Consider the following 21,571-nt stretch of genomic DNA (forward strand, 5'->3'; position numbering starts at 1 on the left):
TAGAAAAATTATATCCTCATACAAGAAAAACAAAAACTCTGAGGTCTTAATTGACTTAATCCAATCTATTATCCAAACCCAGGTTGGGTATCAGATTGCTGACCCCTACTGCTGATTCTGGTTATCTCAGAATGGGTAGTGGATCGTGTGCCCCCAGATGACCTCCAAGGCCTGTTTCCTGAGGAAGTCCCATTGGGACCCTAGTGTGTGGTTGGAGAAGCTTGGGAGATAAACTGGAGATTCTTTTCATCAAAAAAGGAGGTAGAAAGGCAGTAAGTATGGGGGAAATCTCATGCTTCAGAGGCTTGTAGAGAGCCTGAGACTATTCTATGAGAGACTCTGAAGCATTCAGTCTACAGTCCATTTGACTTAAAAAGCAGCCAAGAACCAACAAGGGGTTAATGCAGCTCTGGCAAGGCTCAGAAATACCAAATGCAAGCTGCAGAAAGTTGTAGAAGGTTTTTTATGAATGCCAGCCAGTTAGTTGCTAATGATGTCTTAGAACATTCCTGAGACTAGGAACTGAAGTGTGAGGCAGATCAAAGGTTAAAAAGAAAAGTAAATTTGCTGACTGCCGCACTGATAGAATGTCCAGGGCACGCATGAGCAGTGTCCCACCAGGTTGGGGCTGAGGCCACTAGGAAGCCTGATGGGACCACTCTGCTCAGAGGTGAAATTGTCAGAAGCAGTGTGCATATGTCATAGAGAGGGCGTTAGAAACTGAGCGTACACAGAAGGCAGGGGCTGCCTGCTCTGGTACCAGGTAAGGAGAGAGGCTGGACGATTCAGGTGACAGCAGCCTAGACAAAGTTAAGAGACATCAGCAAAGTGAGGCTAGGCTTAGCAGCCATAGGAGACTGAGGAAGAGTAGGCCTATTCCATTGGGCCTGTAAGAGCACATAGTCAAAATAACTGCTCATGCTGGGCAGTTGACCTTACGTGAACACCAGAGCCACCTATTTGATTGTGATGTATTCCCTGGGTCCCCTTTTTCAGAAGGACACTACCAATCATGGGGGCCATAGACAGCTTTTGGGACTTGGGAAGCCATGATGTTATCCATGAGTTTCTGTGCCATCCTGGTTGTACAGTGCCTCTGCTGGGTTGACTGGGAAAGCTGCAAGCTCAGGTCCAGAAAACTAAACTCTGGGAACACCTGAAACAAATTATGACTCCTACTGTCTCCTGGCAAAAGGAATGATGACTTTGGCTTGGCTGAGAAGCCACAACAAAGGCCCAAGCTCACAGTTCTTGGTTTACTGGTTGAGATGAACCCACCAGTGCTCTCAGGAAATACTCCTCCAGTGGTCACAGAATTCAGACAAGGGATGGGCCACTTACCAGAGGCAGTATCCCTCTCTAGGCACAAGTTGGAGCCTTAAAATGTCTAGAAAAACTCTTAAAAAGCAGAATTCTCTAGTCCCATCAGACAGCCTGGGATATACCTCTCTTGCCAGGCAGAAACACAGGACTGATGTTTATAGTCCAGTACAGGACTTAGGGGCAGTAAATCACAGTAACTTGGCATCAGCTGTCCCCAGTCCTCAACACCTGTCAGGGTTTGGTTCTTCTGAAGCTGTTTTCTTTTCATCTAAAGGACCAGCCTCTAGGTTCACACCTCCATCTCGGCTGTCTATTTTTGTCTTTCAGTGGGAAAGTCAATTAGCTAGGACCAGATTGCCCCAGATTTTAAAATCCCTTTACCATTTTTGGCACTGTTCTAGTTGACTAGCATAACTCTACAGTGCTCCAACGTGGCGGGAGCCACCAAAGAAGACTGGAGGAGACACACTCTACCCTGCTATGGAGAACTGGTTATAAACTCTATAGTAAAAAGCCCCAATCTGACTAGGTGTTCTGGTCTTTAATCCTAGCACTTGGGAGGCAGGGGCAGGGGAATAATACTGAGTCTAAGACCTGTGTGGTCTACATAATGAATTCCAGGTCATCCAAGACTACACAGACTCTGTCTCAAAACAACCACCTCCCCACCTCCACAAAACTGCAAGAGAGGGTCAAATATTTCAGGTTCCATTTGTCACAGGGGCAACTCCAATGTCCTGAGAGAATGCAGGCAAGCCTATTGCTGTGTTCAGTTCTGCAGACCCTCATGTCTGGTTTGAGAGTTTCTTGTGGAGACGGGTATCTACTTGGCTTCCAAATTTCTCTGTTCTAGGGGGGAAAAAAACCCAAAACACTGGAAGCAACAGAAATGTGGGGGTGGGGTGGGGGGAGAAAGCCCTCACTGTGGGAAAAAGACCAACAGAAAACTTAGAAATTAGGCAGGTCCTTAATGGCTTCCGACTCCCGGACATAATCTTTTCTTATGAGTCAGATATTTGGGTCTTGGTATTACCACATAGCTTGTCTTTCTAAACAGCTGGGCTCGATGGCTTTAGGCTGGCTGTCCTGCCTGCTTGTACTTGGTACTACAATACTCTTGGTTAACAGAGGTTAACAAACATAAGGATTTAATGGTTGACACCATATACAGTGATAACTTTGATGGGTTACAAAGGCCAGATATCAGGCAATCCTATGTGAAAGCCCACACATTCACCTACATGTGACTGCAAATCTTAACCCCTGCAATGTTATGCCAGGCTTGCCAAATCATGATTACATTGAAGGCATGACATATTTCCTGGCAGGACAGATCTAACAAACCGAAAGACCCTGATCAGTAAGATATGGAAATATCTTACTGATGTTGGTAGTTTTATAGAAAGACCGCTTGCTGTGTACTCCGATGTCCCTCAGTTCTACCACTGAGGCAAATCCTCCACACAAGGGGACCAGCACAAAAAGCAGAACACACCGCTTCAGCAAGAGTGCTGAAACAGGCAGTGGGATGAATGCGAACATATTCACAACTCTTAAGAGGATCTGTACTATGCTGTGTGAACATGGAACCCTACGTAAAGAAGAGGGAGTGATCAATTCAGAAGGGAAAGACGCTTAGTATGGCAAACATCATAGAATTCTTAGATGCTGCATAGCTCCTCAGCAGCCTTGCAGTTTTGGGGACACCATAAAGGAAATGCTAACAACCTTTGGCAGTCAACTGCGGAATTGACAGAAAGGTGAAAACCACCAGCTTCCAAAGGAAGGGCAGAGCTGGCAGTTGCTACAGCCACATTCTCCCCAGGCCACTAGGTAAATGGCTAGGCTTAAGACTGAAAATGGGGACTGCCTCCCCAGCAAGTGGGAGAAATTTCAAAGATGAATACAGCCATCCCTGTGGCCACTGCCTCTGCATTTGTTGAACAGTTCCATCAGGAGCCTCATGTCAGCTGATGGCCCTGGAAAATAATATCGATAGAGTCCTGCTTCCCTGCGTAGCTTGATTAACTGGCAAACAGTGTAACACCTGCGCCAGGAATAACCTGTAGTGGGCTGAGGGCAGTAGAGTGCTGGAGGACCTGTGTGGGACTTCAGTTGTCTTTACTGAGCTGCCCTAAGCTAGGGGCTACAGATGTGCTTTTGTCTTTGTATGCGAATCCTTGGGTTATATATGCCGAGCCTTTCTAGAAAGGGCATTTGAAATAATACGGCTTCTAACAAAAAACATTTCTGGGTTTGGGATTGATGTTGCTTATAGGGTCAGACACTTGGCCCACATTTGTGGCAGAGACAGTATATACAGTTGGTAGCTAAAAGGTTAAAAATCCCCTGAAAGCTACACAAGCCATATCTTCCATGGAGCTCTCCGAAGGTGGGGTCTGTGAACTAGACAGTAAAATTACATGTGAACCATGGCAAAAGGCTCACCAAACAATTGCTTTGTTACAAATCAGATCTAATTGCATTGCCAAACCTTTGCTTTTATCTTTCCCAATCCTCCCACTTTGGGCCTTTGCTACAGGATTCAGACGGCTGCCCCAGCAGACGGGACTACCAAGCAGGGTTTTCTCTTTATGAAATCCTTTACAGGTATCCTCTCCTTGTCAGGGAAATACAAGGGAACTTAAAAGGATTTGGTAATATCACTTTAAAACAGCGGATGTGGGAGCTCTGCTCCACCCTGGTCACCATTCATCAGAAAGCCAGGGAATGGTTTTCTGTAAGTTTAACTACAAACACACTCCTTTATGCAGTGTGCAGAAAAGAATGGAATATCCAGGTTCTGAAGACTTTACAGAGAGGTCAATTCAGTGTTGTTATATCCACTTGCACTGCAGTAAAGCCTGCCAAGATGACTCCCAGGATTCGTCATAACAAAGAGAATCCAGCCTCCAATAACTGGGAATGACCCAGCGACACCATGCAAGCTGACCATCTGCAGAAATCCCATTGTACCATCAAAGGACTTGAAGAGGTCAAGAGACACAGCTAGACCAGAGAACGACAACATTGCTTCAGTCATTCTAGCAGCCAACTGGCCTGTTTATGGTGGGACAAGCAAACTGCCGCTCTCTGTAGTATCTCACGAATGCACTGCCAACTCCCTGCTTTTACCTCTCATGATCCTCCTGCTTTGGGCCTTTGCTACAGAAGCAGATGGAACTAGTGGCTAGAGGTTCCTGTTAGCCTCTTTTGCACAGGATGCATGGCTATTATCTGTTGCTGTTATTTTGGCTCTCTGTCATGGTCTCTGAACCATTCTGTGACTCTTGCATGGGGTCACTTGGACCGTGCTATGTCACACTCATTTTGAATCTCAGAGAAAGGCCTCAAGAATGTGTGAATGTAAAGACCAATGCACCTGTTTTAACCACTATTAGATTCCCTACTCCCCCTTCTTTTGGGAGTGGTTCAAAAGTTCAAAGATGGGACGGAACCCTACTTATAAAAACACAGGCTCCGATTCCTCTGCACCGAAGACAATCTCTTGATGTATGTGGACACATAAGACAAGCTCAGTCGACAAAACAGGCCATCTGACAGCCTCCAATAAGGATGGTACAATCAATAAGATAATTACCATTAAACAGCCCTCATCTCTGCTGGGTCTAAGACAAGTCAGCTATAAGCTTCTTGGGGGTACCTGGTTCCTAAAAGAAATGGAGGACAGCACAGTGATGGCATGGTATGCCTTCAGCTGGGTAATTGCATTGCCTCCAAGTGGGTGTAACCATGTCCTGGTGTGACTTAGGGGCTAGTAATCTGTTGTTGTAAAAATATATAAATAAAATGAGTATGGTGGTCTTTTACCCGCTTGGTCCGACTCCACGGTGTCCCAAGATATCTGCTAGATATCTTGGCGGAAACACAGCCCAGCCGCACATTTTCTTACACTCAAACCCTCACATAAAAGAACACACAACACAATAATCTTAGATCCAATTGGTAAAATATAATTGCCCACTTAAACATACAAAGCCTGGTACTATCCATCCCTTGAGAACATTAATAACAACCTGTAAATACACAGAGCAGAATCTTAACATCACCTGCCATCTTGTCCTGCCACAGCTTCTCCGCCCCTCTCTCCCTCCTGTCTCTTCCTCTCTCCCCTAGTCTCCTCCTCTTCCTTCAAACTTCTCTCCCACCCATTCTTCCTTCTCCTCCAATGACAGGCTGCCTCCTATCCTGTACCTGCCTCACCTGTGACATCATCCTACAGTAATCTTTTTGACTTTACTGTCTTTAACCCAGCAAGCCTGGAATTGAGAAGGGTCCTCTGTATTGAAATGCACATAACCAACTCTGGAACCTTGGAACCCTCTTCCAAGACTGAAGGGTTAGTGTCTTACTCTAAGCCCACACCCATGTTGTATTCTTTCTGCTATGAGGTTGTACTCTATTCTTAATTATGAACAGCCAGAGAGTGGGTATTCAAGGATTGGATATTCTGAGCTAGAAACAAACACCAGATATAAAAATTAGAGACCAGGAAGACAGTGACCGGCCCTCTGAATGTTTAACTCAATATTCTCTGGTCTAGTCACTAGGATAGAAGATAGGCCTCATGGCTAGCATACTATCTCTGTATGTTAAATAGCATCATCAGGCCATAGGCCACAGGCTGCTCTTGAATTTCTGACTAATACAACTTAAAACTGCTCTTTAGTTGCTAGTCAATCAACAAGACAAGGTGTATAGTGTCATTTTCACAATCACTTGGTCTTAGACTATCTTCTTGCCTCTATGGAAGGTTCAACCCAAGCAGACGGAGGCTGTAGAGGACATCACAGGAAGTGTGACAAAACTTGCTCATGTCCCACTCTAAATCTTGAAGGCCTTGGGGCCCCAGAGATTTATTAGGAAGATGGTTTTGGCACCTGGGGGAATTCAAACCCTTATAGATGCTGTGGTTTTTAACCCTGGGTGGTTGCTTGGTTTTGCCCTCTAATTCGCTTGGCTAAAAACATCTCTCTGTGCATAGAAAGCACAACTAAGATAAAAACTGACACTCGTGTTGGGATGCTATGGCAAAAACAAGCCTATAAGCCAGGATGATGCTCCATGATCCCAAAAGAGACTCTAGCAGCAAAGGGAGATGTGGCAGAAGTCCTCAGGAATCAACAGACTTCCTTTCAATATCTCACTATGCCTTTTCTCTCCCATAACCAAATTTCTCCCCCTTCCTTCCTGCACTGTAAATGGCTTGTAAATTCTGCTGCTTGGGTGAAAAATTCTGCTTATGGGAGAGTTGAGAAAACTTCATTAAACAAGTTTGATGTAACCAATCCATGTGTGTGTGTGTGTGTGTGTGTGTGTGTGTGTAATCTGAATTTCTATGGAGTTAAGGGAGGGAATAGAAAGTCTATAAAAGACTGAATGGCCTTCAGCCTTTAGACTTTTGTCTGCTGGACTAGTGTGCGTGTACAAAACTGCTTCCTGGCTCTCAGCTTGGGCTTCTCTTCCCTTGGTTTCCTTTCTTGTGCATATGTTTAATGTTTCTTTGCGATTCATCCCAGAAAGGAGTTGCTAAATGGTACATAAAATGTATTTTAGCATCTGATTGTCTCCCTCGGGTTGCTCTGTACACTCCTGCCAGTGTGTAGCAATATCCATTTCCTCAAATTCTTTGGGGTGCTAGTTCTCAGTTGTAAATCCTTTATTGTCCTCTGCCCTTTTTAAAATACCAGGTCACGTGGCAGTTTTTCCTTGATGGCTAATAGCATCTCTGTCAGTGGGTACTGATTTTTTTTCTTTTTGCTGCTGCTGGGAGATATTGGAAGCCAATGGCATTCAGAACCATGCCTTAGCACTGTGGTCTTTTCTAACCTAGACCTCTCAGCCTTTTCAGCTGAAAATGGACCTACTATGCATGGGTGTGGCTAGTCTTCCATACTTTGAGGGTTCTTTTTCCTCCTCCCTTTATCCCCCCTCCCCGTTTCACCACCTAACATTAGATAAGAGAGAAACAAGGAGAGAGAGGAGAAAGGAAACGGAAGAATCTCTGAATCTAATTTCCATTTCTTTTTTGACCCTGGCTCACTATAACCAACCTCCCTAAATGACCAAGAATTGTTGACCACACCTATTGAGGCCCTAGCATTCACGGAAAAGTTCCCAGAATTCCAAATGTCACACATTGACAGAAACTGTCTTTAGCTGGCAAAACCAATGCTTCCGATAGAGACCAGGGAGGATCATAGTCAGCTGCCGTGGACAGTCCACACCTGGGATGAAAAGAACACATTCTACAATACTTCTGTGTTTTTAATGAAACCAAAATTCCAGAATTGTTCCTACACGCGAGTGGTCATATTAATCCTCTCAAAACAGTTTACCAAGAGCTCGTCCTTTGTTCTTTTTGTTTTTGTGTGAGGTGGCATCTGTTCTAGGTCACTTTAATTTGTACGTTCCTATTTATTGACAGTTTAATTCCTTGGTGAGTTTTAGTTGTTTCCACTGGCATCCTTTTTTCTCATCCCCTCCTCTCCCATGGTAACTCTTTCCCCCAACAAAGCCTCCTCCTAGTTTATTTTATTTCGTGTGGATGGATATTTTGTCCGCATGTTATGTCTGTGCAGCACATGCATGCCTGGTGCAAGAAGAGGTCAGAAGGCGGCCCTGGATCCCCCAGAACTGGAGTTAGCAGGTGGTTATGAGCCACCACACAGGTGCTGGCAACTGAATCTGAGTCCTCTAGAAGGGCACGGTGCATTGGCGTTCATGCCCAGCTGTGGTAGTGGAACCCTATGGTTTACGTGAATGAGGGTAAGCATACCACAGACTGTAGGTCAGGAGGAGAGAGCTAAGTGCCAGGGCTATGGGATTTTAAAGGAGGAAGTGGAAGAAGAGGCAGCCCACCCATGACTGCACAGAGAAAATGCCCCAGTAAGCAAGGTTAGGACTTTGTCTACCCTGGAGAGGGTTAAGGGCCAGCTGTAACGAGCAGATTTTTTAGGAGTTGTTGAAGAGACCTTTACAAAAACATCTATGGGAAACTTGTATGACTCCTACTGAAGACTAGCGTTCCTGCCTGTGCAGAGAACTCCAGCTGGCTCTTTAAATAGCTCAGAAAACGCCATAGCATGAAGAGACAGAATTACTGGCCCAGAATGGCCTGTTACTTTCCTTGCTCAATCTTACGCCTTTCTTTCTTTTCTAACACACTTGTCAATAAAATCAGAATGCCCTAGCTGACTCACCAAGGTTGCCGTGTTACCGTGTGTTTGAACTAGAGAGAAAACCTTGTCTGTGTCTGTGAATTCAGAACACATTTCTTAATCACTTGGTGTTGTCAACCACTAGTGTGAAGTCAGGGGATAACAGTAAAGGTAAGCTGCTATCTGATAATGTGAGCTGTCAGCAGGGACGGGGCCAGGACCTACTCTTAGGTGCTCCATATATCAACTCCTCAGTCCTATGAGGTAAGTACCACCCCTCACAGATAAGGAGCTGTGCAGAGACAAACAGCTAATAGGGACTGAACTAATACACGGCTGGGCCTAGATTCAAATAAGCAAACTTCTAGGCTTTTACATTTAACTCCACACTGTAAGAAACGATTCTTGCTAATTGATAAAGATACAAAGAAAATTCTGCTTGAGAGTCAAAACAGTAGTTTTGTTTAGCAACGAATAGGAGTTTGAGTCATGAAGCATCACGACATTAAAGAGCCAAACGTTTTAATTAAAAGTCCTTGGGGTTACAGGGATAGTTTAGGGTTGAGCACTTGCCCAGTACATGAGGGCCTACGTTCAGGTGCCAGCACTTTACATAGCCATCTAAATTTGAACATTAAAAGGACTCCAAAATGTGAGCGGCGCTCCACTGTCCATGTCCCTGTTCAGCTCTCTTGCGTCTCGTGCCAGTTTGTCTTCCGTATTAACAATTGCATAGCCCCACCTGCTCTCTTCGCTAGTTCCTGCTGGCTTCAGATTACTACTTTTGCTCGCAGCTGGAAGTCATTCTGCACAGGACAGGTGAGATTGGTGTCTAGTCATAGGAACTCTGGTTACTCAGTGTGATTCCCCTTTGCAGGCAACAGCGAGTGCTGTGCTAAAGGATGACGCTAAGACGAAAACACATATTCCAGGTGTCTCCCATGAGGAACCCCTGTAACCTGTCAGCCGATGGATAAGGCCTTGTGCTAGTAATGCTTGGGTTAGTAATGTTCCTGTGTTCCGAAAAACTGAAAAGGCAGAAAAACGCTTCCTCTGTGCCCGGAGAACATGCTCCTGCCCATTTGTTTTGCAGTTTTCCTCTGTAACTGAACATGATATATGGATACCAAGGAGCGCAGCCTACATTTTAGAGCTCTTTTAGAGTTCGAATTTAGATAAACAACACAGTGTGGACTCCGCTAATGCCCTTGGTTTCGTCTCTGCAGGTACAGCTGTGAGAATGAAAATAAACCCCACTGGGCCTTCTAGACCATGCTTATTAGAACTATGTTTCTACTGAGTCTTTAAACACTGCCACTCTGAAATGGATTGTGTGTTTTGTTTCGTTTTTTTTTTCAGTAACTATGAGTGTCTATATAAAAATTTTAATACCATTTAAAACACAATGGAAAATCATCGCTGTATTTTTTACTGAGAAAGTTTGGAGTTAGTGCACACAGTTTAATCATGGCATTTCAGATAGAATTGTTCTGCTGGTCCTTACCCACTCTTCTCTGGCCTTCAACCTCCTCGTGTACTCTCCCATACCCCATGGCCTCCTCGACGCCTTCATATCACATGCACCCTATTACCCACTGCCTCTCACTACCCTAGTATCAACCACATTAGCCCTCTGTGGTCTTTCTAGTTTCATAGCAATATCCTCACCCCTTCCCCACTTCTGTGCATACACATACACATTCTAGGCCAGGATCCACACGTGACACAGAACGTGTGATTTTTGTCTCTGAGTTCGGGTGGCTTCGTTGAATGCTTTCCAGATCATCCATTTTCCTGCCATCTCTATAGAAGCAACACAAACACTTAGTCATTCTTTGACATTTTCTTTAATGAGACTTTCATGCAAGGTACTTTTGATCACTTGGCCCCTAACACAATAACTTAATGTCCTTTAAAAATTTTTTTTTAAAAAATTACCTGACTTTCTTTATAACTGAGCAATGCATGTGCTGTCTGCAGAAATGGGGTCTCACCACCAAGTTCTGATGAACAAGCAAAGCAGCAGTATTCTCCCGTATTGTTCGGTGGCACTTGGACATCTCTGTTCAAGAGCTCAAGGAAGGCATCCTGCATGTGGCACTGGCATTTTTATTTAGCACCCTGTATCTTCTAGGAGGAACAGCATACCCTGTACAGGGTAACTTCAATGTCACACCTTCATGTTATATATGAACTTTACAGAATAGTAGGGTTTCCTGGTTTTCTTTCAAACATCATTTGTGTTATTCTTTCTCAGTGTCCTTTTCTGTCCTACTCTCCCATCCCTCTTCCTACTTAAACCTGGTATTATCCAGCTTCATGGACTTTGCAGGAATTTGTGTAAACACACAAATCTAAAGAGCCACACGGAAGTGAGAACATGCAACTCATGTTTTCTGGGGCCTGAGTCCATCTTGTTTATTTTATACAACAATATTTTTCCCTCAAATTGATGATAAACTGGTTAGCTTAAACTCTTGAAAATAAAAACACTATATTTCCATTTTTAAAATTCAAAGTTATTTTGAAACTTAAAAAGTTTATAAGTTACTTAGAGACCTGGCTTATAAAATTTTTTAAAAGAATTTTATAATACACTTACGGTTTGTTTCCCCTCTGATTCTTTATCAACTTGGCATACTGTAAACATATCACTATCAAACCTTAACCCTTCTTATCTCCAAGATACGTTAATACCATAAGATAAAACAGTCCAATTAAAGTTGCATGATCTTTAAAAATCTCAACACTTTAAATATCCAAGTTTCATTTTAAAAATCCAACTCTTCTTTAAAATTCCAAAGTCTCCAAAGTAAAATAAAAAATAAATTACATATTTTTTTATTCCAAGAGAGAACAACCAAGGCATAGATCTACCACAACTACGAAAAACCAATATCCAGCACTGTCGCTCCAAATCCTGACGCTCAGTGTCTGACAACTGAGACTTGTTATATCTTCTGAGCTCCAAGGGCTTGGGCAGCTTTACTTCTTTGGTGTCATCCATAAAGCGCAGAGCCTGTGTCCCCTAGGGTCAGGCCGACTCCATCCACACCTGCTACCATCCTTGGTGGTCATGGTGTGTATGTGCCGTCCCACGGTCTTGGCAGCACCCATTATGCTGGGGTCTCCTCTGCAGCTGAGGCTGCACCGTCATTAATACCTTCTGGCCTCAGTTGCTCTCCATAACCCCATCATGTCTCTAGAGCTGGTACTGTCTGGCAATCTTCTACATATTATCTGGTTCTGCTTTCAGCTTGAGACATGGTCTTAGTCCCCCTCTGCACCATTGATTCCGTGTAGGATTTGAACTCTGGTCCTCTGGAAGAGCAGTCAGTGACTTTAACTGCTGAACCATCTCTCCAGCCCTGTCTACTATTAACACAGCACCCAGCCTGGAATCCTGCTTTTACTGCTCAGAGTTCAGACAGTTATCTCTTCAGAATGCAAGAGGTCACTGGCACGCATCCTTGTGACTACACGTTATTCCATTCTGTGACTTCTCTCACACACAGGCCCTCACAATCATACCCTGACTTCTCACACACAAGGTCCCTCACTATCTGGCCTCTCCTCTATCTACCAGACCTTCCTTCTGGACCTCTCACTCAAAGCCCTATGCCTTTGACAGTTTCAGTTCTTAATTCCTCAGATCCTACAGCAGACAGTGCACAGCCACCTCACCCTACCGGACTGCATTAGTTACTGTTCTGTTGCTGTAGCCAAGGCAACTTACAGGAAGAAGGTTTTACTTGGCCTATCAGCTCCGGGGGATGAGAGTCCATCCTCTCAGAGGTGTGGCAGCAGATGGGCCAGAGCAGCAAGTTAAGAGCTCCTGTCTTGAACCACAAGCATACAACACAAAGAGTGAACTGGAAATGGTGCGAGTATTTAAACTCTTAAAGCCCACCTCTGAGAACGCACTTTCTTCAATAAGGCCACACCTCCTACACCTCCCCAAACAGTGCCACCAACAGGGGACCAGGTATTCAAATACACGAGACTATGGGGGACGTCTCATTGAAACCACCTCTACCATGTTGTTTTTTCTGTTGTTTGGGCATACACTTATCTCCCATGTTAGGCTATAATCCCAGGGGCCCTATCACATTTTTTGGGTTTGGGTTCATATCATCAATACTTATAGCATAAGATTCAATTCTAGGAATATTTCTTAATTGGTAGTTGATGCAGTGAGAAGAGTTAGTATTGCAGTCTCCTGCTCACCCCCCTCCACACAGACATTCAACTGTGTGGCTAGGGTTGGATCTTATTACCACCGCTGAGCAGTGCTGCCGTTACACATACTCGTACCTCCTCAATAAAATAGGAGGTAGTGCTCGCCTTATATAGTGATTGTGAGCATCTTGGTAAGTTAGCACAAGTAAGCTATGTAACTATGCTGTGTGCAAGGCCAGAATGCAATAAATAATAGATTATTATTATCACAGCGGTCTAAACTATTTCTCTCTTTCTCTCAGGCCAAAAATCGTATGTTTTAACTGGATTTCGCAAACCTAGTGTTACGGAAACTAATGAACTAGGAAGAAAAATCCAGTTCTGAGCAATCAACAAGTGTCTACTTTACAAGGAACACCTGACACTCATTTGGTGACCTGTTACTTACGAAGAGTAATATGAGGCATAGACTGAGTTTGGTCAAGATGTTTAGAATTCAAGAAGAAAAACTTGGCCTCGATGTTCTAGAATAAACTAATAGATCATGTGCTAGATCCTGGGATTGGGAAGTTGGCTACCAATTCAGTTATGGTGGATTATGGGAAAATCACAGGTGAAAGAAGCAATATTGATACAAAATAAAATGGACCAAGTAGAGTGAACTGAATACTTATCATTTTAATTGTGCCACTCTTAACGTCTCACACTTGTCCAATTGAAGCTTATAATTCAGGTGGTTTTTTATTGTATTTCGTAGCCACTCCATCTTCATTAACCTTTGTCCCCCACTTCTTACCATCATCACTCTAACTCCTTCAGCTACATTTTCTCCACTTCTCCATATGTTCCCGTTCTGAATATTTCATACAGATGTGACTGATCCTTTTAACTGGCATGGTGATTTCAAGGATATCACTATGTCACTCCTTTCCTTGATAAGTCTGACCATGTGGCTCCGGCACATCAATATTTAGTCAGCAAACATGTTGGTTCCTCTTTTCAGTGATTGTAGGTCATGTTACTGTGGCATTTGTAGATAGGGGTTTCTGTGTGAACAAATGATTTTGGTTGTCTTGGAGTTTGTACCAAAGTGTAGAAAGTCTGGGTCTTGTGATAACTGTATTTAGTGTCTTAAGGAACTGTTAAACTTTCCATAGTGGCTGCAAATTCTTCATTCTCACCAGCACTGGATGAGTGCCCCAGTTTCTCCCTATATTCTATCCCTGTCATCTGAGAGGGTTTGAAGCAGAATCCCACTGTGTCTTTAGAAAGATTTAATTTCAGTGTTTGTGTATGTGCACGCATGTACACATATGATTTCAGGTGCTCATGAAGGCCAGAAGAGGCTGTCAGATCCCCTGGAGCTGGAGTTACATGTGGTTGTGAATTACTTTACAGGGATGTGGAAACTGAAGGAACGCATGTTCCTTGGAAGGGAAGTATGTGCTCTTGACCACTGAGCCATCTCTCTACCCTCCCTATGGCTCTAATTTGCATACCCCATGATTAGTCACTTTGACTATCTTCCATGTTTATGGACAATCACTCTCTAAGAGTGCACTCTTATGAATCCACCTGTCTCACGTTCCATTGGTCGACAGATATTTGTTGAGCATCTACTTCGTGCTGGACATTGCATAAGTGTTGGAACTGCTAAGTGTACACATCACGCAGAAGTTCCTTGTGGAAGGAACATACATTCTAGTTTGGTACAAACAGGCAAAATGAGTTAAAGACAGAATGTCAGACGACCCCCTCCCTTCCATGAACTCCAGTGGCCTCTGCGTTGTAAATCCTTCCCAAGCTCTCTGCTGATTTTGTTCAGCTTCCTCAGAAGAGTCACTGTGATGGCAGGCTCGGTCTCTGTAGAGGCATTGCTTAAAATGATTTGAAGTCAAAATCACTCCGTAAGCCATGACCCACAGAGCGGATGTTTGATAACAGGCACAGAAACCAGGCTAATTTCATTGTGTGTCACCATTTGAGCTCTTGGGTGTCCAGGGGTGCTGACAGTCAGACTAACGTTCTGAAAGGTGTCTTTCTCTGAGTGGGAGGTCTTAACCACAGCCTTGAAACAGTCACTAAACCCTAAACAGCTTTGCTCCATTTATAAGGCACAGGCATGGAGTTTTTGTCCCACTTCTGACTGCTACAGGATGTCAGAATGGCAAATAATCCTGGCTTCAGTGTAAAAGGCCAGAGTCCCAGAAGCCTCTCACTAGAGAGTCTGCCTGTGTTTCACAGCGCTGGAGCCAGGCAGTCTTTTCTCCAGCCATGAAAGTCCCAGATGGCATCTTCTTCCTATGGAAGGGCGCTTTGTCAACATTGAAAACCTGTTGTGTGAGTGGCTCATTCTTCTCATCTAGAGCTGGGCAACCTAACACAGCTTCCACCCCAGCTCTAGCTATCTGTACTGGTTCCTTCTTACTGCCATGACAAAACACCCAACAGAAACAACTCAAAGAAGGAAGATGCTCTCTGACCCACAGAGGGTTCAGTTCGTGGTCGCGTGGCCTCATGGGCTTGGGCAAAACATCATGCCAGTGGGAGTCCACAGTGGAGGAGAACCGCTCACTCCAGGCTGGCAGGGACAAGACAAAGCAGCTGGGACACTGTTCCGCAGGAGCCCCCATGCCCCCCATGCCACTCCTGCAGTGAACCTTCCTCCAGCTAGGCACCCCTCCTAAAGTTTCTACAACTCCAAAAATAACACTGCCAGCTACTGTCCATGCATTAAAAACATGAGCTCACAGGTACATTTCCACTCATCCCACGCTTCCTCACCTCGCACTGGTTTCAGGGAGATAGCTCTTTCCTTAGCTCCCACAAAATCACCCCAGTAGCTTCACATTCGTCTTCTGCAGCTTGTCATAAACAATTAAAAATAATCTTAACATGTTTTTATTTGGGAGGGATGGCAGGTGCATTCAACAATGCATATACATAAGACAACCATATGTGGGGGGTCTGTTGTGTTATCCGTCTACTGTGTGAGCTCCAGGGATTGAACTTGGGTTGTCAGGCTTGGCCACAAGCTCCGACATCCACTAAACCATCTTGATGGCCGTCTCTACCGTTATTTAATTGAAGAAAACTGGGTCCTTGCTCTGAGTGAAGCTTTGGCTTAAAGGAATTTAGTGGTTGCTTTGATCTTCTATCAAGGCTGCTCCAACATCCCTATCACCTGAGTGCTCACTGGCATGTGACTTTATTTGCATTCACAGCTTGGCTGTTTTCTTTCCAGAGGTCAGCCTGTAGGCTGTTCTTGGCTTTCAACATGCCTCTCTCCCTAAGCCTAACCATTTCTAGCTGTTGACCTAAAGTCAGTCACATGGGACTCTTTCAACCAATGAGCGCAGAGAGATGCAGGGCTCAACTGTAGGGCTGCTAATTGGCCACATCTCAATGCTTGCAGAACTGAGGTGCTGGAGGTGAGTGGAAAATAGTCTTGACACACATTTACTACCCTCGGTGTTGTGGCTCTGCCCCTCTCCCAAACAATTGGAGCCGTTACATAGTAGTAACACTCGATGTTTCAGAGCATCAAAGCATGGCAGCGAGGAGCGTGTTTAAAATGTGGTGAGACCTGCTGTGAGCACTTCCCGCTGGGAGGATGGCACGAACTTGCTCAATTACAGGGTGACTACCAGGCTCCAATGTGCAAAGCTCACATTCAAATACAGTAAAGTCAAACACAGTCGCAGAACAGGTGAACTGACCGGCTGTAACCCAGATAACCCGGAGGTAAACGATAAACGATAAAGAAGCCAAAGAACCAATGTCCTCCTCTGCTGTGTCTGAAGACAGCTACAGTGTACTCAGATACAATCAATCAGTCAGTCAATCAATCAACCAATCTTTGAAAAGCCAAAGAATTGTGGGTATTTGGAGATGGGTCTGGCAGATGGAATTTCAGGTAACAATGGAAAGCGAGTTCAAGGTAACATTAGGATTTTAGTTCTAGCTTTGGGCCATGTGGTGGTGGAAGTCCTTGGGAGATGTTGGCACTGGAGGAGCAGTGAGTAGCTGGCTGAGGGTGTGAGCCAGCCCTTTGTGTGGGCTATGGTGTGGTCTGGAAAAGAGGCCTGCATGTGAGAGCGGCATGAGAGTCCCCAGGCGGGGGGATCTGCAGAAGGAGTCGGTAGCTCAGGAGAGAGGCTCAATCTGGGCCTCTCCAACGTGATCCAGTCAGAGTGGCGGGCAGAGACCCACAGCACTCACAAGATGCTTGGTCAACCAGAGAAGGGTAGGAGGGCATCTCTGGCCCTTGTGACTTGTGATTAGGTGAGTGTCGAGGAGGAAAGGCTGTCTAGAGTCAGGTAACGGGAGGCTATGGGGGAGCCCTGTGGTACCTACTACACCCTGTTCTATCCACTGATTACAAGCAGTAACTGTACAGAACATAGGAGCCAACTTGAAGATTTTGGAAAGTATGTAACAGATTGTAGAAGAGACAGAACCTGGGGCTCCATAGGGACAGCATCCCATTGTTCTGTTTTAAAATTGGGGAGTGTTTGTTTTTTTAATATTTATTTCTTTTCCTCTCAATGCTAGGGACAATTCCCAGTGGCTGATTGTGTGACCATGTGATTCAGGTGACTAAAAAACCTCCAATAGTAGCTTCTGAGTCTTTCTGGTCAGGGGAACCCTGTGTGCTGGAGTGTGTATGTCAAGTAGGGACAGAGACCCGAGGAAGGAAAGTCAAAGAGAAATTTGTAATTCTGCACAAGGACCCCAAGCCGTGTGTGTGCAGGGCAGATGCAAGCCAGGAAGCAAACACGGAGGTGACCCGAGATTAACCAAGACAATGGACCACTGATATACGGACATAAGTATTTTCTAAGGGGTTCAAACAGATCTCCAGGTATGTGGTGTGGCACTGTGGGGGCCCAGGGCACAGCACAGATTTACATGACACATTTCCAGAGAACCAAAGAAATGTCCTCGAGGGGAGATGCCCCATGATGCCAAAGAGACCCACAGAAACAACAGGACAGGAAATCTAACCAGAGAAGGAAAAGCTGTAGAGTGCACTAGAAATAACCTACAAATCACCGCGTGCACAGCAGGAAAGGGAATACGCTACAGGAGCGCATGAACGCGAAGTCCAGTGTGAAGGACCAAATCTGAAGAGCACAGAGAAACAATAGAAAAATATTTAGACTTTTATGAATCTGTGGTAACGCTGTAAAAAAAAAATCCAACATATGTATGGCAAGACCCTCCCACAGGACCATCCAGGTAACTCAATGGGCAAGGCTTTTGCCACCAAGCCTGATGATTTGAGTTTGGTCAGACCGGGGTCCTATATTGTCTTAGTGTTATGTGGCTGGGAAGCTATACCATGACCAAGGCAACTCTGATAAGGGAAAGCATTTAGTTGGGGCTGGCTTACACTGTCATCATGGTGGGAAACATGGCAGCATGCAGATAGATATGGTACTGGAGAAGGAGAGTTCTACATCAGGATCCACAGGTAGCAGGAAGAAGAGTGAGCCACTGGGCCTGGCTGTGGCATTTGAAACCCCCAAAGTCCACTCCCAGCGATATGTTCCTCCAACAAGGCCACACTCCTAATCCCTGTCAAGTATTACCATTCTCCAAGCATTCAAATACATGAGCTTGTGGGGTAATTCCTATTAAAACCACCATACGTGGTGGAAGGAGTTCTGACATGCTGTCTTCTGACCTCCACACATGCACTGTGGTCCACCCACACATACAAGTAATACATGTAAAAAAAATATAAAAGGATCTCAAATAGAGTGGAGATAAATATTGATCCAGGGACAACATTTGAAGGCCAGATGCTTGGTGAAATCAAGTCAAAAATTTATGGACTTAAAGTGATAACCTAACTCTAAGTCCAGCAAATTAAAAGATCCTGTGCCGATATATATATATATATATATATATATATATATATATATATATATATATATATATATATATATGTGGGTGGGTGGGACAGTAACTTTTAAAGTTTCTATAGGAAGCTGGGCACGGTGACGCACACCTTTCCAGCCCTCAAGAAGTAGAGGCAGGAGGACCAGCAATTCAATCAAGGTCATTCTCAAATGCATACTGAGTTTGGGCTGCATGAGACACTGCCTCTAAAGCCAAAAATAAATAAATCCCAACATAGAAAGATGTAAGTGCTATATATGGGAAAGCAATTGAAATAGTCATAGAGTTCTCTTAGTAACCATGCAAGGCAGTAGGACGTCCACCTTCAACAGGAAATCCACACTGTGGATTCAGAATTCTGTCCCCAGCAAAAACACCCTTCCAGAGAAGCACGTTAAAACATTTTCATGTGGGGCTGGAGAGATGGCTCAGAGGTTAAGAGCACTGGCTGCTCTTTTCAGAGGTCCTGAGTTCAATTCCCAGCAACCATATGGTGGCTCACAACCATCTGTAATGAGATCTGGTGCCCTCTTCTGGCCTGCAGGCATACATGCAGGCAGAACACTGTATACATAATAAATAAATAAATAATCATTAAAAAAACATTTTCATGTAAAAGAATGTCACATTTCCAGAACCATAAAGAAATTCCTTCATGCTTAAGGATAGCAAATAGAAAACAGATCTTATTAGCTCTTTAAAACACATATAGCTGGGGGGCTGGAGAGATGGCTCAGCAGTTAGGAGCACTGACTTCTCTTCCAGAGGTCCTGAGTTCAATTCCCAGTAACCACACAGTGGCTCACAGCCATCTGTAATGGGACCCGATGCCCTCTTCTGGTGTGTCTAAAGAGAGCAACAGTGTACTCATATAAATAAAATAAATAAATCTTAAAAAAATACCACACATATGGCTGTTTAGACTCAAAACTATAGTATTGTCTTATAGTACTTAGGATCACTCAACACAAAGGACAGTTAGGGAAGGGCCAAGAAATGTACGATGCTAAAAGTTTCTACAATTTGTGAACACTACATAGACATGAAAGTTTAAGTATATTCTAATTGCTACAACAATTACCACCATCAACAAAAGCCAAGGCTATAATGGCATACAATAGACAAAATGGAATGTAAATATATGTGGTGGTTTGAATAAGAATGGCCCCTCTAGGCTCATGTATTTGAACCCTGGGTCCCCAGTATGGCCTTGTCAGAGGAAGTATGTCTCTGAGAGTTGAAAAGTTTGCACCCTCATAGACCCACGCCATTTCCAGTTGCTCTCTCTGGCTCGTGCCTGCTGTCTGAAGAAGTGAGCTCTTAGCTTCCTGCTCCAACCCTCATGCCACCTTTTGGCTACCATGGACTCATCCTATGGAACTACAAGCCAAAATAAAATCATTTCTCCGTGATCATGTCACCTCGGTCATGGTATTTTCTCATAGCAATAAAGAAGTAACCATTAAGTAATAAAGAGAGCAAACTTGTGAATGAGGTAAATGTCTTGACTCTGATTATTTCTCCTGTAAGTATATCTGCTATCCTGACTGTATTGGTTACATTGTATCACTGTGACCCCCGCCCCCCACCAACAGAAACAAGGACTTCTTTTTGAACATGGTTTTAAAGCACTCAGTCTCTCCTGGCAAGGAAGGCACAGAAGAGCAGTTGTCATCATAGCAGAGGTTCATACAGACACGATGCTGGCATTTGGCTCTCTGCTTCAGAGAGGAAGGAAGGTATCCAATAGTTCTGCAGGTAGGGGAAGAGAGAAGAGGTCCAGTAGCAAATGGGTGCTTTGCCCCTTTTATAGGCTGCAGTCAGGAATCCACTAGCCGAGTGGATATGGCCAGCCATTCTTCAAACTTTGGCATACATGTGACAGTCTTGGACTGAATCAGGTCTCCGTTCTTCCGTGCAGGGATGGATTGGGTTGGGAGGATGACAGATAGACTGTAGAAATATAATAAACAAGGATAATAGGATTACAGATTCTGAGGAGTTCTGATAAACACTGATGAGATCAGTATTCCATTTAGAAAGCTGAACAAGGTAAATATTGAAATGTGAGGGCAGATTTGGTCCAAACACATATGGATGTATGAATGTTAAATATTTAAAAATATTATTGAAACTGTCTTCTCACCTAACCTAATCTCCCAAGAGGATTATCCAATGCCCTACAGTTTAGCTTTATATTTTCTTTGATGTCTTAAAATAGCTTTATCATATATGCATATTTCCCTAAACATTGCATTTTTATTTTTTAGTATTATGAGTATATTGTTTGTTCCTTTACAAGTCACCTATACTCACTCACATTTTCAGCATTTACCCCTGTTGTATTTATGCACGGCTCACAACTTTTTTTTTTCACGACTTTTTTTTTTTTTTTTTTTTTTTTTTTTTTTTTTATTAACTTGAGTATTTCTTATGTACATTTGGCAAACATCCCTTCCCTCCCCCTTCCTTATGGGTGTTCCTCCCCACCCTCCCCCCATTGCCGCCCTCCCCGACAGTCTAGTTCACTGGGGTTCAGTCTTAACAGGACCCAGGGCTTCTCCTTCCACTGGTGCTCTTACTAGGATATTCATTGCTACCTATGAGGTCAGAGTCCAGGGTCAGTCCATGTATAGTCTTTAGGTAGTGGCTTAGTCCCTGGAAGCTCTGGTTGCTTGGCATTGTTGTACATATGGAGTCTCAAGCCCCTTCAAGCTCTTCCAGTTCATTCTCTGATTCCTTCAACGGGGGTCCCGTTCTCAGTTCAGTGGTTTGCTGCTGGCATTCGCCTCTGTATTTGCTGTATTCTGGCTGTGTCTCTCAGGTTCGATCTACATCCGGCTCCTGTCGGTCTGCACTTCTTTGCTTCATCCATCTTGACTAATTGGGTGGCTCTATATGTATGGGCCACATGTTTTCACGACTTTTTTACTTCCCTATAATCATCCATTATGAATGTTTAACTATCCCGTCCCCAGAAA

The 21,571-nt window shown here is 44.1% G+C and overlaps 1 protein-coding gene and 1 long non-coding RNA gene across 2 annotated transcripts in view; one reads left to right on the forward strand and one right to left on the reverse strand.

Moving 5' to 3' along the window:
• Nucleotides 1–13,068, forward strand: part of Nup58 (nucleoporin 58) — a 48,557-nt gene extending 35,489 nt beyond the window's left edge. The window contains exon 15 of the mRNA XM_032918332.1: nucleotides 12,986–13,068. Coding sequence (XP_032774223.1) covers nucleotides 12,986–13,068 — 83 coding nt within the window. The remainder of the gene's footprint in view (nucleotides 1–12,985) is intronic.
• Nucleotides 13,069–20,081: 7,013 nt separating this feature from the next.
• LOC116913828 overlaps nucleotides 20,082–21,571 on the reverse strand; it is a 6,761-nt gene continuing 5,271 nt past the window's right edge. The window contains exon 3 of the long non-coding RNA XR_004389645.1: nucleotides 20,082–20,543. This is a non-coding gene — a long non-coding RNA (uncharacterized LOC116913828). The remainder of the gene's footprint in view (nucleotides 20,544–21,571) is intronic.

This window comes from Rattus rattus, chromosome 12 (assembly GCF_011064425.1).
Source record: "Rattus rattus isolate New Zealand chromosome 12, Rrattus_CSIRO_v1, whole genome shotgun sequence".
Lineage (NCBI taxonomy): Eukaryota > Metazoa > Chordata > Mammalia > Rodentia > Muridae > Rattus > Rattus rattus.